We start from the raw sequence: 24758 nt of genomic DNA, 5'->3' as shown, positions 1-24758 counted from the left end.
AATATTTATTAATTCACAGGCAGACATAAGTTGACTTGAATTTGCAAGTCAAAATCTTAGTTGTTTGCTACTAGAAGCTCAAATGTTTTCTTATACTTTTGGAGGGTGGAGGACTGGATCTTATTGGTCTCCTGAATTTGATCCAATTGCTTTAAAATTCATCCACCAGAAAGAGTAAACAACTTCATTTATATTTCAAATCCTTCAAATCAATATCCCTCCTCCCCCATTCAGGATTACTCCAACAGCAACAAACAATGCACCACTGAACATTTTAAGGAATAGATTGCTTGTTATAAATAATTTATAACTGTCATAAAGGAAAACAGATTGTAAAATACTGCTGACGAAAACAATGCTTATATTAAAGGGCAAACCTTTTGGCTCTGCCTTGCCTGCCTTCACTTTTTTTGTTTTGGGTCTTTCTATTATTATTATTATTATTATTATTATTATTATTATTATTATTATTATTATTATTATTATTATTATTATTTTGAACAAATTCTGTTTTCTCTCTTTCCAACCCCTTCTCCCATTTTAAATGTCATTCAAGTTCCCCATCTCAGCCACACCTAGCTATGAAAAATGCAAAAGCTGCTTCTGCTTACAAAGAAATGCTTCAGATAACCTAAAAATAAATAAAGAAATGGAAACATCCTATCAACCCAATGATTAGAAAGGTCTGTTATACCTAAGACAAATTTGCATCTGAAAAACTGGGCTGCAGGTAGCATTTTTGGTTAAATCAGAAAGAAAGAAAGAAAGAAAGAAAGAAAGAAAGAAAGAAAGAAAGAAAGAAAGAAAGAAAGAACAGAGCAGATCTATACCCATGGAAGTAGTAGAGCTGGACAAAAGGGTCTATTAAGTAACTAGTCCAGTAGCATAGTTGTTTTTAAAATAATTCTTGAATTTGGGAAAAAACGGTTTTGGGATGTTTATCCTGGTATTCAAGAAAACAAAAAGCACAACAGTTTACTTACTTGTAGATATTGGGGGGAATAAAGGGCAGAAGGCTATGTAGTTCTCTGGCACTGAATTAGACTCCAATTTCATACCATATGGAATCCTTTAAAACCATAAAATCATCAGAAAAATCCCATTAGATTTCATCTTGAGATAAAAAGGAATTCATATTTGATAAATGCCAAATGCTGGAAAATATTAGCTTGCATGTCAGGAAAATTATAAATATTTAGAGGCATTTTTTATTTTACAATTATGTGGTTTGCCACCCTTAATTTCCAAAGGAGATGATGCGACATTTTGCAACGTCCCAGATCTTTGTAATTACTCCAAACACAAGAGAATCAGATGAGAAAGAAGAATTAGTTAGACCAAGTTAAAAACCCCTAACACATATATTTATTTATCAATTGTATACAGCTGCCCATCTCACCAGAGATAACTCTGGACAATGTACAATAATTGAATAAAAACCACAGTATAAAAACAGTCAATACAAAAACAACCATGATAAAAAATATAAACAATCCTTATTAAAAATTTAAAAATCATTAAAAAAAATAGAATATGTAAACCACTAATGGAAAGATACAGCAACCACACATCACCCACAATAGGGGCACCATCTTAAAATGTAGCCAAATGTTCCACAAAGCACAGGCTCAGTTGAATTGGTCACCTACCCCATTGCAAAAAACACTTTCCCAAGAAATGTCATCTTAACTATAAAACATTCAAAAGGTCAAAGAAGGCTGTTTAAGCTGCAAAAGCAGGGGGGGAAAAGTACAGTGAGGCAATAGAGGTCAGGAGGGAAGTGTGTAGTGGGGTGCCCCAGGACTCTATTCTGGGCCCAGTGCTCTTCAACATCTTCATCAATGATTTGGACGAGGGGATAGAAGGGGAACTCATCAAATTCACAGATGACACCAAGCTGGCAGGAATAGCTAACATCCCAGAAGATAGGCTTAAGATATAGGAGGATCTTGACAGACTTGAACATTGGGCGCCATCAAAATGAAATTTAATGGTGAAAAATGTAAGGTTCTACATTTAGGCAAGAAAAACCAAATGCACAGGTATAGTATAGGTAGTACCTTGCTCAATAGTAGCAATTGTGAGAGGGATCTTGAAGTCTTAATGGACAATCACTTAAATATGAGACAGCAGTGTGCTGCACCTGCCAAAATAGCCAACACAGTGCTAGGCTGCATTAACAGAGGGATAGAATCAAGATCACGTGAAGTGTTAATACCACTTTAAAATGCCTTGGTAAGGCCACACTTGTAATACTGCATCCAGGTTTGGTTACCATGATGTAAAAAAGATGTTGAGACTCTAGAAAGGGTACAAAGAAGAGCAACAAAGATGATTACAAGACTGGAGGCTAAAACATATAAAGAATGGAATTGGGTGTCTAGTTTAGGGGTAGGCAACCTTGGCTCCTTTATGACTCATGGACTTCAACTCCCAGAATTCCTGAGCCAGCATAGCCAAGGTTGCCTACTCCTGGTCTAGTTTAATGAAGAGAAGGACTGGGGGTGACATGATAGCAGTGTCCCAATATCTCAGGGGTTGCCATAAAAAAGAGGGAGTCAAGCTGTTCTCCAAAGTACCTGAAGGCAGGACAAGAAGCAACGGATGGAAAGTAATCAAAGAGAGAAGCAACCTAGAACTAAGGAGAAACTTCCTGACAGTTAGAACAATTAACCAGTGGAACAATCTGCCTCCAGAAGCAGTGAATGCTCCAACACTGGAAGTTTTTAAGAAGAGACTGGACAGCCATTTGTCTGAAATGGTATAGGGTTTCCTGCCTGAGCAGGGGGTTGGACTAGAAGACCTCCAAGGTCCCTTCCAACTGTACTATTACTATTATTACTATTACTATTTTATTATTATTATTATTATTATTATTATTATTATTATTATTATTATTATTATTATTATTATTATTATTATTGACTATTAACCCCTCCTTAATAACTAGGTAGCGTCTTTAATGAGGCTCTGTAGTGGTGAACATGTACTGGCATATGCCCAAACTGAGAAATCAGATTTTTACTTTTATAACCAAGTAAAAGAGGAAGCTAGTAATGTATGCCTGTGAGGAAATGGACCACAAGGAAGACTGAGTATCGAAGAATTCATGCTTTTGAATTATGGTGTTGGAGAAAACTCTTGAGAGTCATTTAGACGGCAAGGAGATCAAGTTAGGAAATCAACCGTGACTCTTCTTTGAGAGGACACAATATTTTGGCCACCAAATGAAAAGAGAGGACTCATTGTAAAAGACTCTGATGTTGGGAAAGATTGAAGGCAAAAGGAGAAGGGAATGGCAGAGGATCAGATAGTTACATATTGTCATCAATACGATGGACGAGTTTGGGCAAATTCCAGGAGACAAGGGATGACAGGGAAGCCTGGCATGCTATGTTCCATGGGATTGCAAAGAGTTGAGCACAACTCAACACTACCAAAAAAGGAAGCATTAAAAGTAGAAAACGACAGTACAGGCAGATGTCTATTTTTTTTAAATCCCATTTATATTCTGCCCTTCTCCGAAGACTCAGGGCGGCTTACAATCTAAAGCACAAATCAATGTGCTTAGTATTTGCTTCTTCCTATGCAGCTTCTCTCTTCAACTCTTACTCCTGATGTTCTTCTACCTGCACCAAAGACTTATCATTAAATCCTTGTCCTGTACATAAAGGCACAGAGGAAATATTTTTTTCTCCTGCATTTATTTTTTTTCCTGCAAGTGAACTAGGCCCTAATGCCTTGTCTAATCAGATATTCATGCCCTATTACACAATTATTTCAAAACTGCAATATATCAAAGCTATACAATACAGTAGTTTTTGGTTGCTGGGTTTAGCTCCCCCAGAATAAGTTTCCATGCCACACATAAACCTTTATATTACTATTAGTGCATTTTTATGATGGTAACTCATAAATATTTACATGATTTAGTTCACTCACATGATTGCCTTTCTTATCTGTAGCTTTTAATTGTATGCTTCTTCAAACTAAAAGTAATCTAAATATGACAGATGTGAAAATCCCCCCTTAGACAATCTCACTGTAGATGCAGAGTGGTGACAATGCACCTGTCAAAAGTCATCATACAAATTCCTCTCACAAATTCCTCTCACATTATCACCTGTCTCTGCACCTTGCTACACCCTTGGCAGCTGTCTAGGATCCTGCCTGGTTCAAGTTTCATATGTTTCTCTTGGGGCAAACCTTTCTCTTTTGGTTGATGCATTTATAATTTTCTCTGCCGTTTCTCTGAAACATTTGTGCCTTTGAAAAAGTACATCAGATTTCTTTTTAATGCATTCCTAAAGCATCCGGAAGCACCTTCCTTTAAAGCACTGATCTTGCAAATTCACCTTCAGCTTCATTGGCATGAAACAGAAAATATAAAAATAACATTTACTTTACTATGCTGTAAGATGAGTAACCTAGAAGGTGGAGTTTCCTTGACTCCAATCAACAGTGATATAATTTGCAAAAGATAACTTTGAGATATCATGTGTAGAAAGCTAGATATGGCTCTGCAGTTATTTGGTTTTGAGGGAGAAAAGGTGAATTGGAGCATGCTGAGGCAGCCACATTCCCTGTTAGCACTTTCTTAAATTAAATGTGTCTTCTTCTGAAACTGCATGGGAATTCAGAAAAAAACACAGGTGGTTTTTTTTTAAAAAAAAAACTGGCCAAAACCACATTTCAAACAAAGATTTTAATTCTCTCTATGAAACTTTTCTACAGAAAAGCTTGGCTATGAAAAATCTTGCTCCTAGACTTAATACAGTAAAAAACACCCTTTCAATCATGAATTAAGAGATTACTTTACTATCTAGTGTCAAGCACCACCACGAAGCAGAAAAGCAGCTCAGTTTGCTCATATGCAGGCTTAAGTCAGCAAGTTGTAGCAACAGATGGAGCCCAATGCACACTAAACTGATAGCTACACTATGACTTGCTAAAGAACAGTGTAACTGAGAAGAACCACAGCTCTTTTCTATGCAAGCTACAATAGTTCAACAAGTATAGTATCTGGTTCCCAGTTTGAGATTCCATGCTATCCAACTGATTTACATCTTTAAACAACTTCATTCCCAGTGGAAGAAGTACTTACCAAGGAAAAAGCAATACCTGTAACCTAATGTGAGCAAAGACATAGGGCGTGTGAGAAAAGAATAAAGAAAAGAAAAACAGGAAGTAAGGAATAGACTGATCTTCTGGGCCACCTTTGTAGTAGGGGACTTTGTTGTGATTACAATCTAAATTTTCTTGATGATGCATCATTTTTTTTAAAATAATCAAAAGAAGAAAAGAAGACTTTTCCATGACTGCTTAGTTATCATACCATTTTGCTCAAGCAACTCGATTCTTCAACTCCATATATCCTGCCAGCAATTTCTTAATGCACTGCTTTCCCACTCATGAGTCTGTCTAGCAATGTTCATCAGGAAGATATCTAACAGCACCCACTAATGTATGTCTGGGGCAAGAGAATTGATTTTCCCCTTCCTTGAAAAGGAGAGATCTTTAAGAGTAATAGTTTAGGGAAAGAATATGAGTTGGAAAGTGCACACAGATGGAGCCTACTGTAATATATTATCAGGCAGGAAAATGTCATTGATACATTGCAAAATATTGGCAACTATTATTTTCATAGGTTTGAGTAAGCTTATGAAGGAGAATAAGTGGGTCAGATTGTGTTTTCAGATTAAAAGCTGTCCTAGAGAAGATGGGCCAGCTTGTTTATGGACAAGCAATGAATGTATCTTGAAGGAAACATGGAAGAGAAGATTGTCTAACTTAGAATGGTCTTGAAGTCTAGGTCATGCTGTAATAAAAACAACTTTATGACACATGGGTGGCACAGGTGACAATACAAAAATAGTATTATACTGTCAATGCTTCAGACAGCAACACAATGGTTCTCTGAGGTGCTGAAAAACCTTCCCAAGTTTTACGACAAGTTTTCTAGAGTCTTCTACAAGTTTCCAACATCAAACGGATGGTGATTTTATTAGTGCCCATTTTCTTCAACATACTTTGTAATGATTTATGAGTCACATATTCTTGAACATATCAAGTTATCATGGGAAAAGAACCACTCAAGTGTAAAAGTGCATATCAGAGTAGATATCCTTGTGCTAACTAATCTGTGACTTTTTGCACATTGGGCAGCAATTACATCCAAACATCAACTATTTCTGTCTCCACTGTACCTCCGTTCCTAATTAAAATATAAAGAATGGCATAATTGCTGTAATATGATAAAAAGAACACAAAAAGGTAGAAATTACTTGTTGCGGCAAACAGACAAACCCTTTCTGCTTTATCTTCTGTACTATTCACATTTTTAAGGACAAGCTTATTCATGGTGGTTTTACATATTAGTGTGCACTTTTTAAAAGAGAATCTAAATATTCTACATGATATTGTGCACATTTACATATATACATAAATTAAAATGGCATGCAATTTTTAAAATATGAATTTCATTTTGCAAGAACTTTTTCCTATTATTGTTATGTACCTCTATCTTAGTAATTTATTGGCCAACAACGTCATTAAAAATGGAAAGGGGAAAAACTTGTATGTTGGTTGTATACTCATCTGTAAAGAGCAAAGAAGATCACTCAGTATTATAATGAGAAACAAAAAATCTACTCACTAAATTCCATTTGTCCTCATTCCCTATGTACTGTACAGAGTCAAGACAAACAAAATTATAGCCTTTGCTCTTTTGCTTTTACCTTTACTAAAACAGTAAATTGGTAGAATTCACTTTTCTTTGCCATATCAGTCTACTTCAGCCTATTTTTGCATTAACTTATATTTTTTAAATCTGCAATGACTACATTTAAATGCATAATTAAGCCTTTAGTTATCAATCTATTTTCTTTCAAAGTGCTCCTTTACATTTTCTTTCCAGAAGTGTGCTATTTTCTATTTCTTTAAATGATGTAGGCTTTAAACTGAGGAGGGATACATTAGAAGGAATGCAGAAAATGTGTGAAAAACTGATGAATAACATTCTGATTTTAACATTACTTGCTCTTCAGGTTTATACTGAGACTCACAGGACTGAATTCTTAAAGTGACACTACGTGCTTCCTATTTGTGAGAATCATCTTCCATCAAGCTAAGGGGTTACATGTACCCATAAATCCATGTGCACATTGAGGACATAAAGCTTTTAAAACAATTGGAAAGCTGATGGCTCTAGGACTGCATAGTTCATTGGTTGCAAAGTTTGTGTTATTTATTTATTTGAAAAAGTTACATGGCTGACCACCTTAGAGCACAACTCTAACAAATTTAAAGCTATAAAAACAAAAACTAAAAACCAAGAATTACAAAAACCCTGGTACTTCAGTTATCTTCTAGAATGCCCAAACAACTATCCATAGGGTTCCACCTCTCTACTTCAGTGTTGGGTAAAATCTAGGTATTGATGGCCTTCCAGAAGGCTAAAAATAACTGGGAACAAATATAGCTTATGCAACATAATGCAGGCAAACCGAGGGCACCATTGCATTGGACCAGTTGTGGCTTCTGGGTGGCCTTCAAGAGTAGCCCCATGTAGAACCCATTGCAGTAGTCCAGACAGGAAATGAAGGCATGAATGACTGTGAGCTGGACTTCATGATCTAGGAAAGAGTACACTGAAACACAAGAAAAAGCTATGCAAAATCCCTCCTGGCCACAGCCGCCATTGCTCCTTGAGCAGAATCTGTCAGTCCAGGAGGAACCCCACATTGTGCACTCAGTTAGGGAAGTACAATCTCATCCAGAGTCAAAGATGTCATATCAGACTGTGGAGGACCCAAACTGTAAAGGCACTCCATTCTTCCCAGGTTGAGTTGAAGTTGGTTCCTCCCCATCCAGACCCTCATTATGCTCCAGTCACTCAGTCAGCACTCCCACATCATTACTTGCCAGACCCGAGGTGGAGATATATAACTGGGTATCATCAGAATGCTGAAGATATCATATCTCATGCCATTGAGTGACCTCACCCAATAGTCTCATGTACAGCCTGACTACAGCCTGACCCCTCCCTGGCCCCCATACCACTGATGGAGCCAGCCATGCAAAATGGAGGCAAACCACTTTAAAACAGTGAAATGATATGAGATCATAAAATGCTTCATAAAATTTAAAAGATTTCCTCCTTGGTTCTCTGTTGAAGCAACTCCTGGTGGTAAACTAAGTGATAGTACACTTCCTGGTAGCAACAGCAGGAAAGAAAGTTGGACTTAGGGACTTCCTTTCATTGAATCAAATATTCATGTATTCTTATTTAGGATCTTCTCTATTTCAGAAAGAACATTTGCTCTTGCTGCTATTTGCTCACTAACATCTCCCGGAAAAAAAGGGTATTCTAAGGTTTTGGCTGCTGGTTGAAATCCTTCTCCCTCCCTCAACTTTTATTGCATAAAAGCCTAAAAAAAGGATGTTCCACAATGTTCTTTTTCAAAGTCACAGAGAATAATCAAGAGGTCTGCAAATGGCAACAATCATTTTAAGCTATTGATGGTGAGAAAAGAATGGAAATGGAGGGGAAAAAAATGTTCTTTTTCTTCTTGTTGATCTCATGCAGCTAATGAGCTGTTGACCAAATAACACAGGACATAACTGTGGGGGATCTTTTTTCTTTTTACAATGCAGAAAGACTAAACTTGCACAGGTGATTTGATATTTGTGGCATTCTAATGTGATTTCTCTCCATTCCCTCAACACATACAAACTTTCTATATTTACACAATTTTCTGTTTTCCTCCCAAACCCCAAACTATTAGTGCTTATTTCCTGGTGTTTTCACAATACTTAATATTAACTTAAAAATGAATTCAAAATTATTGTATATCGGTTGCATCTATAGTAAAGTGAGCAGTTTTTTTTTCTGGTCTTCTTCTGTATGACTTCTGAAATATCCCAATAATATATCGTTTGGAAAATGAAAGATTTTGTAGTAAGTGAAATAATTTATTTAAAGTTCAGTTTGGATCTTATGAATGAGTGAACTTGATACTTCTAACACAAGTCATTTGATAAATTATAAATGTGTTTAGCTAGTAGGGAGAAAAAGAGACCAAGACGGCTGTAATTGTTAAAAAGACTCTTTAAGTATTACATTAATCAAATTTTAATCTAATCATTTTTTCCAGAACCAAATTTATTAATCATAAAAAAAATCTTCAATTTTTTTCCTATTTAATCTTCAAACTTAATTTCCTCACAAAGCAGAGAATCATATACTACTATTTAATTTCATATTTTTTAAGGCAGGGAATACCATTTAGTTCTTTTGCAAAAATATAAGAAAATATATGTTTCATTGTACCCGCCCCTTTTCATTGGACATGCTTTGCCTTAGAAGATGTATTTGCCTCTCAAATTTAAATAGGTACCAAATGGGGTCTATTGGAACCATACCTATTCTACCACTACTTTAAAACCATAATGAATTGATGATTCAGTTCCAGGCATGATTACCAATTCCATTGCTCATGCTAAAAATTCTACATTGCTTTTGACTCTGGCTTCTGAATAATATTTTCTCCTTCCTGAATTGGGTATGTGTAGTTTAACGAAGAGAAGGGTGAGGGGTGACATGATAGCAGTGTTCCAATATCTCAGGGGCTACCACAAAGAAGAGGGAGTCAAGCTATTCTCCAAAGCACCTGAAAGCAGGACAAGAAGCAACGGATGGAAACTAGTCAAGGAGAGAAGCAACCTAGAACTAAGGAGAAACTTCCTGACAGTTAGAACAATTAACCAGTGGAACAACCTGCCTCCAGAGGTGGTGAATGCTCCAACACTGGAGGTTTTTAAGAACAGACTGGACAGCCATTTGCCTGAAATGGTATAAGGTTTCCTGCCTGAGCAGGGGGTTGGACTAGATGACCTCCAAGGTCCCTTCCAACTTTATTATTATTATTATTATTATTATTATTATTATTATTATTATTATTATTATTATTATTATTATTATATAATTCTCCTTGCTGAGGTTTAAGACTATTTCCTCATTATTAATAATAATGAAGGTAGTCCTCAATTTACAACAGTTCATTTAGTGAACATTGGCAGTTATAATGGACCCCAAAATGACCTATTACTATTTTTCACACTTACAAACATTGCAGCATCCCCATGTGATTCAGATGCTTGGCAACTGACTTGTGTTTATGACAGTTGAAGTGTCCTAGGGCTCAGCTTTTGTGACCTTCTGACAAGCAAAGTCAATGGGGAAGCCAGATTCATTTAACAACCGAGTTACTAACTTAACAATTGCAGTGATTCACCTAACAATTGCAGAAAGAAAGATCATAGAATGGGGCAAATATTACTCAACAAATATCTCACTTAGCACCAGAAATTTTAGGCTCAGTTGTGGACGTAAGGCAAGGACTACCAAAGGAACCTTCAGGGTAAGGGGAAAGGGTATAAAAAGAGCCAAAACAGTATTGAGAGTAGAGATGTATTGCTAAGCTTCACATACTACATTTGTAAGACGTATTACAATTCTCCTTCTGAAACTCCTTATTTAGGGATCACGACTGATGCTAGCAGTCGATTGTTAAGCTGAGTGATTACGAAGTGAAACTCTAACCATGCTTATGATGTTATTTTAGCTTTCCTTTGTTTTTCAGACCTGCAAAGCTCGTAAATGGAGGCCTGTGTTACAGACTTTCGTTTTCATTAATGTCATAATGGTGAATGTTCACTGTCTGAGGCAGTTGCTAAATGAGGGCTATCTATAGTGTATTTTTGTTCCAAATTTGCCTCCTCTTGATCTGATGGTATGAATGTTGGCTCAAAGCCATGCTAATGAATTTTCAAGCCAGACTTTTTTTTTTTTACAAACTACATACTTGCTTTGTTTTTAAAATTAATCCTTCTAATGTAATTGGCTGCCACAGGACTTGGGGACTTAGGGGATAAAATAGGACAGGCTTGTGATCAAGCTTTGTTTTACAGGCTCAAAGAGAAGCTTGAGCTATTACAGCAGCTTAGCCGCAGTGAGAAGGAAGCAATGCAAAGAAGATAAACTACAGAGGATTAAGTATCCATGTAGGTTTAGTATTAAGATTACATTGCTTTTGAGGAATAAATTGAACTACTCTTAAATTCACATTTGGATTTTTCAGAGAAAATTCATTTAAAAGAAATCCAACAACTGTAAAGGAACAGGCAGAAATGGATGTGTAATCAAGAAAATGAACAGGCTACCAGGGAACAAGATTCTCCTTTTGAAGTGGACTTGCTTGATCTGAAGAAGCCTAATTTGTAAGGGGCAGGACAGTAACACCCGACTCTGAGAAGGAAAGCTCCAGTATTATAGAAAATTAGGAAAATGGAAGAGTTTCAGGAGAAAATAAAGAGATAATTAGTTCATCCGCATTTAGAAAGCTGCAATCTAAGAAAACTGGGAAATCAAGTCAGGACAGAGGAAGGTCAACCAATTATGTTCATTATATTCACAATGTTTTCTTTGGAAATCCTGAAGTGTTAATGCTCTTTTCCTTTAGTACTGTAGATCAACTTTTAAAGAAATATCTACCATCACACAAAAACTGTCAATTAATTCACAACATTATATTTTAACCATGTAATGTGCCTCCCCCCTGAAGTTTGCAATTCAGTTGGAAGAACTATTAGAAGCAGTCACGTTAAATGCTGGCAGAATCTCAAAGGAATTGGAGAAAATTAGGCTAGTAATGGGTGTTACTGCAAAATGTTTTGAATTGTGTTGATTATCTGATTTTCACATAACAGCGTGAAGTAGATGGGTTGCTAAAATGAAGTATAGGATATACCTTAAAATAAAACATCGTGTGTAAAGAGAACAGATTTAAATGTGAATTGCTTTTAATATTATCAGTATGATTATCCCAAAGGTGCTCTTTTCAAGAGGCAACTGGACTTTCTTGTTTTTCTTTGAAGACATTTTGCTGCTCATCCAAGAAAGCACCTTTGGGACAACCGTGACCTGGATGGCTGAGAATCTCCATAGACATCAGCATGATTACTTATGGGCATACTAACAGGGAACTTCAGAGTTGTGAATATTACTCCAGCTTGCTGAGAATGTAGCCTTGTTGATGGAAATACACCCATGATCTGGAATAGACAGGATATAACTAATGGTTGTGAATCATTTACTAATCAATCATGTGTTCAAAAAGGCAGAAGAGAGTGAGTTCAGATAGACTCCAATAAAAGCTCACTACTTCTCCCTACGGCTTTTGAGGAGTTATGATGGAGCAAGAATTGTACCAAATGGCAACTGTTAAGGACATTATTTTCTATGACACACAATAATGTTATAGTTGTACACATCTTGGGGTACACTCAGCAGGATGTGGAGCTACAAGAACTACTACCTCTCTTGTCCTACCACTTAAGATGCATTTCTTTTGAGTAAGCACTATTCAAACCCTTCTGATTTCAGTACTATCCATGCAGGAGCAACTTTTGCAGGATGGATTTTTTTTTTACTAAGAATACTAAAATTACTGTGGCATAATTTCTCAGTTCAGGAGAACTCACAATGCATTACGCTTACACAGGCAACACAAATTCAGAAAACAAAAAAGCTTTTGAAAATCATAACTTAAAATCTATGGATATCTTCTAATCCAGGGCTCTTCAACCAGTGGTACATTGGCACTTGGCAGGTGGTGCACGACCATCCTAGAAAAGTGGTAGCTGAGGAGGGGAATGAGCTGAACCGGTGGCAGCACCACACAAGCCTGAGCGAGAGATGGCTGGAGCTGCAGGGCTGTCAGGGCTCAGTGGAAGTGCCAGGATCAGTGCCAGGCTCCAGCTGGACCTTGGCGCTGATCCCCGTGCTTCTGCTGAGCCCAGAAGAAGTGCCGAACATGCTGGAATGTTGCAGCATCTCCAGGGTCTTGTGATTTACATTCAGGTGCTTGGCAACTGATTCATATTTATGATGGTCACAGTGTCCCAGGATCATGTGAAGTGACCAAAACCTGCTGCAACCACCCAGCAGAGGGGGGGAAAAATAAAAACCAAACACCCCCTACCCCACCCCCACTGCCAATCCTCAACAGAAATGCTCACAACAACGAAAACCTCGGACAGGAGGAAGAGCACTACCGGGCAGGTAGGTGTCTTTCTCAGCTGTGGCTTGGGGGCCACTTTTTCAGTGCCATTGTAACTTCAAACAGTCACTAAGTGAACTGTTGTAAGTCGAGGACTACCTGTACTTCATCACTTTTTTCCTTTTTTGGGGGGTCATCAAGTTTTTGACACCTTGCTAGGCGACTAGTGATACTTGGATGTTATTTATTTATTTATTTATTTGGATTTATATACCGCCCCTCTCCGAAGGGACTCGGGGCGGTGTACAGGGCAATTAAAACACTATAAACAACACTTAATGTATAAAAATTAAAATGAAATTAAATCAAATAGCCCTAAACAATAAACACATTCTAAAAGTTAAATTTTTTTAAAATTTAAGATCTAAAATCCCACTCCCTCAGTCCAGGCCGGCAAGTTCAAATAGCCAAGTCTTCAGGTCGCGGCAAAACGAGCGAAGGTCGGGAGCCATCCGGAGCTCAACCGGAAGCTGATTCCAGAGGGCAGGCGCGCCCACAGAGAATGCTCTCCCCCTGGGGGCCGCCAGTCGACATTCTCTGACCGACGGCACCCTGAGGAGGCCTTCTCTGTGGGAGCGCACAGGGCGATGGGAAGTTAACGCTGGCAAAAGGTGCTCCCATAAATAACCCGGACCCATGCCATTTAGGGCTTTATAGATCATCACCAGCACCTTGTTACCATATCCTAAAAGTGGTACAATGGGTGAAAAGATTGAAAAGTCCTGTTCTAATCAAAACCAATGCCAGAACAGATATCACCATTTCTCAAAATCTTTTTTTTAAAAAAAACACCCTAAATATGTATGTCTAATTCTATTTAACTGAAATCAATGGAACTAAAAAGTCTGCACAGTTACTTTCCTGATTCCTTCTATGTCGCAGCAGGCTCGGCTGTATAACACCAATCAGTATGGTTCAGTAACAATTGTTAGTTAGTGCCTTGCAGCAATGCTTGACTTCTGATGACTCTATGTTCAGCATCTCATCTATCTTCAGCAACATCTTGTAGCTCTTCCAAGGACAGACCTGTAATCTCTTTGGTCCATTTGTTATATCCTTTGTTTCTTCCTCCTACTTCACTCAATATTGACTTTTTTTAAAAAAAAAAATTTGGAATCCAATCACATCACATGTCCCAAGTATGTGAGGTTCTGTTTGCTGATCATCATTTCAAGGAAACAGTCACTCCTCATTTGATCCAGGATTTATTCATTAGTCCTTCCTGTAGTGTGCACTTCTCTTATTAAACCCTATCCAGATCATTAATTCAGAGATATTTATATTCTTTCTCCTGCTCTTTCACCATTTTCCACCTTTACAGCTATACATTACAAGTAACAAGATCAACCTTTAGTTACTTTGATACCTGTCACAAAAATACATTTACCTTTATGTTCTTGCTTAAGTTTGCCATTACCTTCCTTCTTGAGATTATTCTCTTTTTAATTTATTTTTGTTGTTGTTTCTTATGTAATTTCAAAATTCTTATATGATCAAAAACAATAGAAGATAATACCACTCATATCCAGGAAATTGGGACACAGCTATCATAGTTCCAATTTATGAAGAAAGGACAAAAGGAAAATCTGACCAACTACTGTTCAACTAATCTTTTGAATATAATTAGCAAAATCTACTTCAAACACTTATTTGAGAAGTTTTATGACTGGATTGAAGACAACAATATATTGGCTGAAGACAGGCTGGCTTTAGACCAGGAAGATCTACCACAGATCTGTTTGTTTGTTTGTTTGTTTATTTCTCAAATTTCTACAACACCCATTTCACTAAGTGACTCTTGGTGGTTTACAAACAACATTATAATACTAAAATGTGACTAAAGCATACTTAAAAAATAAGAGTTTTAAAATATTTTGGTGTTTTGTATTTTAATTTTCTTTGAATAAACTAAATATTATTCAATTTAAAAAACAAAAAAGATTAAAATTTACAAATAATAATAAAAAAATCCAAGTGAAAAAAGTCTACGAGGTTAACAAAGTGGAGGGAGTGCCCTCAGACTACCTGCCATAACATTAGATTTAGTGTATTTAGTGTATTTAGTATATTCATGTTTTTGACAGACAGCATCCTAATGTTCATAAAAAAATAAATCACTTCTGAAAATCTCAGGCACCTTCCTCAGTAGTGAGCATATAGAATTATGATAGAATTGTAGGCCTGCTGACTGAAGGGAAAAACATGGTGAATTCTCCCTCCCTGCTTCCCTCAAGGATAACACATTCAGGCCTTGAGGTAGATTAAATTTAAAAACGATAATGTGAGGGACAAAAACTGAGCTGCTGTTATTGCAGGGACACAGCTGGAAAACCCCGGGGTTCAAATACTGGAGATTCCAGCTGAGGGAACAGCATAAAAATAAAATGAAAGGCTTAACGGTAGATATTGCAAAGGGATTGAAGATATTTTAGGTTTTAAGACTAAAGCAGCATTGAAGAATTGGGAAAACGGTCCCTGGATTTTAGCTGGATTGCCTTCTGAACTGTAAGGAAGAAGGAGACATTACAGCAATGGAAGTTTTATCATTTCACATTTGAAGTATCAGACTTCTTCCAAATACTGTAAATTCACAGGAAAAAATAGAAATATGGGCATAAGCAAGTACTGCTGCACTGGACATTTTTATTTTATTTCTTTTCAACCATTCTTATTCAGTGATAGAAAATAATTGTTGTTGACTTTTTACTTTAAAGGAGTAGAGAAATGTATTAAATTCATACACGTTTCAGTTACAAGAAAACTTAGGCAACCATGGGAATGTCCTATTTTTCACTGTATTTTTATCTTTCACCTGCCTGTAAAGATGTGTAATTACATCCATGAACCTGGCCTGTTTTGCTGCATAAACATTAGATACTATTAATCACAATGTAAGGCAGAACTAGAAAATCTGGATTTGCATATATTCTTTAGAACTCAGCTTGTATCAATGTCAACCAGAGTGGACAATAAGAAAGAAACTGGGACTATTACAATTTAAAAATTTAAAGTCACTAAATTCCTTATGGTTTTCATATCTGGACTGTAAAAATCTGGACAACCACTAGATGTAGAAAAGAGATTCAGAAAAGTGATAACCTTTTGCTGACAGTCATCCTAAGCCCAGACCTGGTATTCCTAGGTTGTTCATACCTATTTTAAGATTTGATTATGGTATTAGACTGGCTAAATGAGAATTAAAGTAGAAGAAACCTGTACCAGAACTGGAAATGAAAAGTAGCCAGTATTAAACTAAGCTATACTTTGATGTTACCTTATCCTGATCACTATGTAAGTCTTGGAGGAGAAAAGGAATGTCTAAATCAGATATACTGTAGTCCTTTCCATGTAACCCCTGTGAGCATTCCCTATAAATGTTTTCCATCCAAAAAAATAAACTCTTAAACTGATCCAACATATCCAAGGACTGCAAGATATAGATAATGGAATGTTTAGCTGCATTGCTAGACTTTTTTTTTTTTAAAAAAATCCTATCTGTGATTTATAATGAAAAGAGGGCAGAAAGCCTTCCCTTGCCTCCATTACTATTCTCACCCAGCCAGACTTTATTTATACATTAGTGGACCTTTTTAGCCATTAGGACGATCTTACTCCAGAAGTTAATTAACACAAGTGCTATAATGTAATACAGTTAATGCTGCTTGATGCCCTTTAATGTACCTTCCATTAGTGATATTATTGTAGTATTACCCTGTAAATTAAAACAAGATCAAGATGAAGAGAGACTCTCTTTAATTAAGGGACTAGCACACTGAACTCGTCTGTTATTCACTTGAGAAAACAGTCCTGATTTAGTGAAGCAGGCTGTTCATAAGTCGGAATTAGTTTATGAGGATTATTAGGTTTCTCAAATAATGGTATCACAATGAAGTTGCTGAAACTGCTAACCTCCACATTTCCTCTGTTTTATTATCTTAATAAGCATGCAACAAAAGGTAGTAAATGAATCTTGAATAAACAACTTGTAATGAATGGAAGAAATGAGGTGTTTATCATCAGAATGCAGTATTTCCAGCTGAAAGGCAATATAAATTAGACAAATTTCATAGAAAACCACAGTTAATTGACAAAAGCAAATTGCATATTAAATGAATAATGAGTCTTATTTTCATGGCATTGAAAAGGATTTTCTTTAACTAGTAAGTTCTATATGATAGCTTTCATATACTTTTCCCCCTTCTATTTCAAATGCCGCAGAAAGCAAATAGCATAATTAATAATTATCTATTTTGTTCCTGCTTTGATTAGTATTGGGAGTTTTCAGATGGATTTTGTACACTATGAGCATTCACAGACATTAATTACCTATTAATGTGTATCAATAACTATACTTAAATCAACTGACATTTTTTTCAGTTATAAGATGTAAGTTGGGATGTAGCAATTTGTGTTTTTCATTTTTCATTTAGGATTTCACTTGGAAGGCATAACTGTCCATATTATTTTTATTTGATTGTTGATCTGAAAAATCTCTGTATCAAGTTCAGTCATAGTTAATATAGTATCTGGTTAATGTTAACTACTTGGTTTGACTTTGAACCTATTTAAGATCTTGAATATAAGAAAATATCTACTTACATTCTCAAGCTGTCTCTGGATACAAAACAAGAGACAAAAGAGAGCAATCTGCAAGGTTACAAGTGAAAAAAGTACAAAACACTGGAAAATTGGCCTGATTTTCTTGGGCAATGTATGCATTACAAAATGCTACACTACTGTCTGTATGTAATTTGGTAATCATACTTTAAAAATCTGTAGAGAACATACATACCTTGAACCTGCACAGAACTAGAGGTTATTGAGTTATTCATTTCAAGGAGGATCAGTAAGATTAAGAGCTGTGATATTTCTAGCACTGAAGTTATGTTAAGATGCTCAAGGGTAGGAACATAATTAATCTAGTTCGTGATAGTGATGAATACCTGTAGCTTGGATGGAAGAGGAAGGTGGAGGTTCATTCTGCGAGCTTGCAGGTTAGTTTCTGAACGTTTCATTACCAGGCTAGGTAACATCTTCCATGGAATTTAGGGGATGTCAGTGTCAGTGTTCTTCTGCTTATAAGGGCTTCGTGTGGTCTGGAGGACTTGTGATGGTGAGGTTACCTCAGGTCAGGGTGTTGTGATGGTCTTGTGATGTCACCTAATCTTCGGAAACCAATCCACAAGCTCAGAGAACAAACCTCCACCCTCAATTAATCTTGTTTCCAAATCAGACCTAGGCCTAAGGGCATCTGTGTATGGGAATGCCAAAAAAAAAATCATAGTGGCATCTATCACCATTCAATTGAAACTTTACCTTTTTTGAATGCAATGATAGAGTCTAATGCAAGATCCACAGTGGCAAAATAGCTACATCATAAGTAGCTATACTCATAAGGAATTAATGGAAAGTGATGATCAGATCATCTTACAACATCTGGCTAGCTCCTGAATATTTTTTCCCCTAAATAATTTTGGAGATGAAAATGGATGCCATTTGGTGTTGTTCCAAGTATGTATGGGGAGCTTAACTTGGTGCCAGGCTTTTATTTTCAATGTTTATGGTTTTAAAATAGTTTTAATATGATTTCTATCTTATTCTATTGCTGATGTTTTTAAAATTCTTGATTGGGAGCCACCCAGAGTTTGGTATAAGATGGGAGACTATATAAATGTTATAAACAAACAAACAAACCTCAGCACCTATGAGTATAGTTCTCCTGACCTTTACTTTGCATTATATGCCCTGCTTTATTTTGGCACTTGAACCGTCAGGAAAGGGAAAAACTATAGTCTGAAATGGCTAGAAATAATAAGCAAACATTACTCAACAGAGAAAAAAGCTAAACATTCTGATCAGCTTCTTCCACAGGTCATATGCTTACTATCATATAGATGGGAAGAAGCAAGGACAAAAGCAGTGGTGGGATTCAGCCGGTTTGCACCACTTTGGCAGAATCAATAGCTAAATTTTTGTTGCCCAGGCCCATAATGGACTTACGGAAGCAGCATCCACACAGAGAACCGGTTGTTCACATTTTTGAATCCCACTACTGACTGAAAGGCTGCTTAATGTTTTATCAGTGAGAGACAGGCAAGCCTCCAGGATTTGAAATAATTCCTGGGGGGGGGCTAACAAGAGGTGTTTTATCAGCACCAACTGCTTGTAAAAAGAAGACCAACAACAACAATGAAAAAGAAAGTCACACGAATGTAATCTGCTAGAATAGGATTACACAGCAGATAACTATGTATCTAATCCTTTCTAGTATATGTTTGATACTAGAAGGTTTAACAAGTCATGGCATCACATAAAAGCTCTCTGCTGTCACACTTAGGTTTTAGAGTGAGTAGAGCAACGTTTTTGTTGTTGATTGTGGTGGTGGTTATGGTAAATTCTATTTTGGAGAGCTAGTTATTTTTTAAATGCTGCAGCTCTCTCTCGCACTTCCTCCCTTGGTTTCTCTTTTCTCTATTAATTTTATCAGAAAATTGTCAATTCAGGTAAAAACCTGAACCCCTTGCATTTTGAAGGTTTGGGGTAATTGAGCTTTGTTTGCCGTGTGACTATTTTTTTTAGGAATTTGTGTTTCTGTATGGAACATTGATTGTGTCACACCAAATGCTTTCACCTAAATAAATGAACCAGACCAGTGGCTCTCAACCTTTGGTCTGGGGACCCCTGGGGGGCTGTGATGTTGACACAGGGGGTCAGTGAAGTTCTTGAAGAAATGTTATGATTTAAATCTTGAGTTAAAGCTGGGCGGTCCGTAGTCATGGTCCGTGGCCACAAAAGGAGGTCTGTGGTGAAGAAAAAGGTGAGATCCACTGAACTAAGGAAAGGATTATATATACACAAACCAATGAAAATGCTATTGAATTGTGCTACAGAGTTAAGTTTCTTTTCCCAAACCTAAAATATTTTTGGATGGGAAGAGATTTCCATCAAAATATTTGCTTTAAAATTATACATAAGCTGCATGCCTTTGACAGGAAGAGAATGATAAAATATGATATAGGTCAATATTGATGTAACAGGTACAAATAGGATATCCAAATAACTATTAGTCAAACAATAGTTATGCATTTAAAGAACAGTTGTGAACCCAAGAGCAGTTCACTGTTTTGACATTTCAAATTAAAAACTGTTAATACATGTCAGAAAAAGGGCACAAAGAATGTTAACTAGGACTGCAGCTATTTTCTCCAGTCTGAATTATTTCTCATTAAAAACACATTTGCACGAAGTGCCGGTGTTGATAGGTTCAAATCAGAACTAAGTTCCTGCTGTATACTTGATATGCTATGTGATAAAAAAAACCCTGAGTAGAACATATGCAAATGTACTATTAACATCTACAAGTTAAATAACTTTTTCTCTCTTAGAACAAAGAAAAAAAATGTTCCAATTTTTGTTTTGTTGAAATGGACAGCTCAGTGTGCCAGAAACCTTGACATCAGATGTCAAATATCAGGAAAACCTTAGGAAAAATGCAATTATTTCTACTTCTGGCAGGGAAACATGTCACAATATAGCCCCAGAATAAAGTGGGCACTATTGTTTCTATGACCACAAATAGTCTTCTCCAATCAGGCAGCCTCCAGATGTGTTGACTAATTTCCATAATTCTCCATAAATACAGCCACTACTGAGAATTTCAAGGAATTAACCACATATTTGGTGGACATCCATGTTAAAGAAAGAGTTGTAGAAGAGTCCTAAAGACATTTCTTGTCCTTGTCATGTATGGTGAGAAGTTCAAGTGCATTTCGGAAATGATGAGTACAATAGCATTTTGTATATCAATTATTATGAATTTATATTTAATATAAAATATTAGAAGTGTATTAATATACAATATGAGTACAATACAATATTAACAGAAGGATATGAAGATATTTTATTTTATTTTTATTTATTTAATTAAATTTTTATACCGCCCTATTCCCGAAGGACTCAGGGCGGTTTACAGGGCAGCATAAAATACAATATAAAAATAGTATAAAATTAAAATTGATTAAATTACTTAAGCCCAACAATTAAAACAATATTAAAAGCTAAAACCCCTTCAGCCTAGGCCTGATAGATCAAAAAACCAGGTTTTCAGGTCCCAGCGAAATGAACGCAGATCGGGGGCGGTCCGAAGTTCCACCGGTAAATCATTCCAAAGGGCAGGCACGCCCACAGAGAATGCCCTCCCCCTGGGGATCACCCGCCGGCACTCCTTAACCGCCGGCACCCTGAGAAGGCCCTCCCTGTGGGAGCGCACAGGATGATGGGAAGTTGATGCCGGCAGCAGGTGTTCCCTTAGATAATCTGGACCCAAGCCATTTAGAGCTTTATAGGTCATTACCAGCACCTTGAATCTCACCCGGAGGGCAACCGGAAGCCAATGCAGCTCACGGAGAAGAGGTGTTACACGGGAGTATCAGGAAACTCCCATAACAACTCGCGCGGCTACATATAAAAGGTAATAGATACGGATACCACTAAACTTTAGAATTGGAATACTTATACCATATTGGTTTCATCTGCCAACAAAGCACCAGTGTTTAGATGTCATCCATACATTAAGATTGGGTTCCAATCATCTAAAGAAGTCCCAATGGCTGCTGACTACATTTTCTGGATACTAACATGGCTTTTTTTTTAACATGCTGAGCCAAAATTCTTTCCTTGTACATATTTAGCAATCAAAGCTGCCTTCAAGCTTTTCTCAAGTTTACAAATGATTGTAAAATAATCTAGTCTTTGTAGATCAGCGATTCCCAATTTTTTCTATACTCTGCACCCCTAGAACGCTTCTGATATATTTTTGCACCCCTTACAAAAGTTCGAAATAACAGCAACAAATTATGCATATACACTATAATTTTGAAAACTCAAGTTTTTGCACCCCCTGGAATATCGTCTCGCACCCCCAGTTGGGAAACCCCTGTTGTAGATAAAAGTAGAGGTTTTGCAAGGAAGACCGAGGCAAACTTCTTGACTGGATTCTTGCATGCATGTTTCTTGAGTCAAGAATGCAGACACACATGAATAGCATAGATAAGATGCAAGTAAGTATACCAAAAAAGGGACGCGGTGGCTCAGTGGGTTAGGACGCTGAGCTTGTCGATCGGAAGGTCGGCAGTTTGGCGGGTCGAATCCCGAGTGCCGCGTAACAGAGTGAGCGCCTGTTACTCGTCCCAACTTCTGCCAACCTAGCAGTTCGAAAGCACGTAAAAATGCAAGTAGAAAAATAGGGACCACTACGGTGGGAAGGTAACAGCGTTCCGTGCGCCTTTGGCGTCTAGTCATGCCGGCCACATGACCACGGAGATGTCCTCGGACAAGCGCTGGCTCTTCGGCTTTGAAACGGAGATAAGCACCGGCCCCTAGAGTCGGAAACGACTAGCACGCATGTGCGGGGGAAACTTTACTTTACTTTACCTTAAGTATACCAATGCATTGTCTAGTTCAGTTATGAATTAACCTTCATCTTCATCTAATTTTGGGCAAAACAAATGCTCATCAACTTTTGCGATATAAAGCAATAATACATGTTTGCTCTCTGAATATAATGAGCTGCATGGAATACTTTAGTCCAAACAAGATCCTTAATGATTTACAATTGCAGTATTCTTCCTTCCTTCCTTTCTTTCTTTTTTTCTTTTTTTCTTTCTTTCTTTCTTTCTTTCTTTCTTTCTTTCTTTCTTTCTTTCTTTCTTTCTTTCTTTCTTTCTTTCTTTTGCTAGAATTCTTACTAACATAGTACGACTTACTACTATGCACCCTTCATATAATTTTATGCCTACTGAACTTTGTGATAGTAGTTTCCACTTTAAATGCAGTAGGACAAGGATTGACAATACTGAAGATATATCAGCCTCTTAGCTAAAAATTAGCCAGCTAGCTACTTTTACAAATAAATATAGATTTCTCCTATATATAGTGGATCTCAGTGAAGTATGGTAATCCCTACAGGGGCTTAGCTTTAAAAATCAGTACAATTACTTTTTATTTTCCCCTGATATAATAAAATTCCAGATGCTGAAGCAATTACTGCAATCTTAAATATTATCAAGAGGAAGGCATAGTAGGCAGGCAGAGACAAAGGAGACCACAGCTGTAAAAAGTTACCGGATTGTTTCCCCAGTCCTGTCATGTCTGCCATTTTTATGATATTTCTGTTTTTATTTTTCTAATGTATTTTTATGTGTGCTATCATTGATGAAGCAAGCACTGGAATTAACAGTCATTCTATTGGCACACAGGTAGCATAGATTAGGCAGAGATGATTGGGCATAGAAAAAATGAAAGGCTGCTTGATCCCACAGGCAGTTCCTTAGAAATCAATAAATTAAAGGCGTATGTATATGTCTCTCTCTCTTTCTCTCTCTCTGTGTATGTATGTATATGTCTGTTTGTGTGTCTGTCTGTCTGTCTGTCTGTCTGTCTGTCTGTCTGTCTCTCTCTCTCTCTCTCTCTCTCTCTCTCTCTCTATCTATCTATCTGCAAAAGGTTGTATGTATACATTTCAAACCACAATAGTTCAATAATTCAACTTAGAAAGGGAAGAGAAGAGGAGGCAAAACAGGAAGTTAATGTGATTGAAAGAAAAAAATGCATATACACTTGTTTATGTTCTCTTACCTTCCAACTACTTTTATGTCGGAGATTGCATAAAAGTAGCGTGTCAAGTGCTGTGGATCCACATATAATTCCCCAGTTGCTGGCCTGAGCAGTCTTATCCTCAAGTCTGTGACAGTAAAGAAATCTCTTAGGTTCTTGGTTGTGTCGAGCTGCCCATAGAGAGAAGCCATATTATGAAGCCGAGGCCCAGCAAAAAATGCAAATCTATCCTTAATCTCAAAGTGGAGGATTTTACTGTTGGCCATGTACCCCGTGGAATATTCTTCTGTGCAAATGATTTCTAGGACTGTCTGTTGAGATAAATCCCTCACTGTTTTTGGTTCCATGTTAAAAGCATTTAGACAATCTGTAGCATAATATTGGTATGGCTGCCACGTCCGACCATAGTCCAGGGACTTCTCCAGGATCATTAGGTCTGGGCGGCCAGATTCAAAGGTGATGACTATATTGTCTGTGAGTTCGATGGTTTTGTTCCAATACAAGGTAATGTTCACTTGGAGAGGCTTTGGGTAACCCTTCCAAGTGGTCGACTGCCAAAAGGTGTAGGGATGCCTTCCTTCAGCATCAAACATCAGTTCGGGTGGATGTGCCAGTTCATCAATGGTTGCATCACACTCATTGCACATGTAGGGATTCCCCTGGAAAGAAGGGGAAAAAAACAGCTGTAAGAAGTGTAGTTGCCAGGATAAAAGGTTTCTGAGAGAGCAGGGCAACTGGTTTCCATTAGCAATAGCAATAGACTTACATAGTGCTACACAGTGCTTTATAGCCCTCTCTAAGTGGTTTGTAAAGTCAGCCTATTGCGCCCAACAATCTGGGTCCTCATTTTACTGAAGATGGAAGGCTGAGTCAACCTTGAGATGGTCAGGATCAAACTCCTGAATTAGCTTGCAGTACTGCATTCCAACCACTGCTCCATCACAGCTCTTACCTATTCAACCTATCAAAAAAGAACTGGCAAATGTTGCATGCTGGAAAGAGCAGAGGTTTAGGTCAGGGTGG

General features: G+C 37.2%; 1 protein-coding gene across 2 annotated transcripts in view; it reads right to left on the bottom strand.

Moving 5' to 3' along the window:
• The window catches only part of NTNG1 (netrin G1), a gene marked incomplete at its 5' end in the record, with an annotated part of 263764 nt that overhangs the window by 130205 nt on the left and 108801 nt on the right, over nt 1–24758 (bottom strand). For both annotated transcript variants that reach the window (XM_083360484.1, XM_083360485.1), the window contains one exon: nt 23757–24394. In XM_083360484.1, the coding sequence (XP_083216610.1) occupies nt 23757–24394 (638 nt within the window). The remainder of the gene's footprint in view (nt 1–23756; nt 24395–24758) is intronic.

The sequence above is a fragment of the Vipera ursinii genome (assembly GCF_947247035.1).
Source record: "Vipera ursinii genome assembly, chromosome: 3".
Classification (NCBI taxonomy): Eukaryota; Metazoa; Chordata; class Lepidosauria; order Squamata; family Viperidae; genus Vipera; species Vipera ursinii.
The sequence above is the reverse complement of the archived record's forward strand: the minus strand, read 5'-3'. Positions and strand labels throughout refer to the sequence as shown.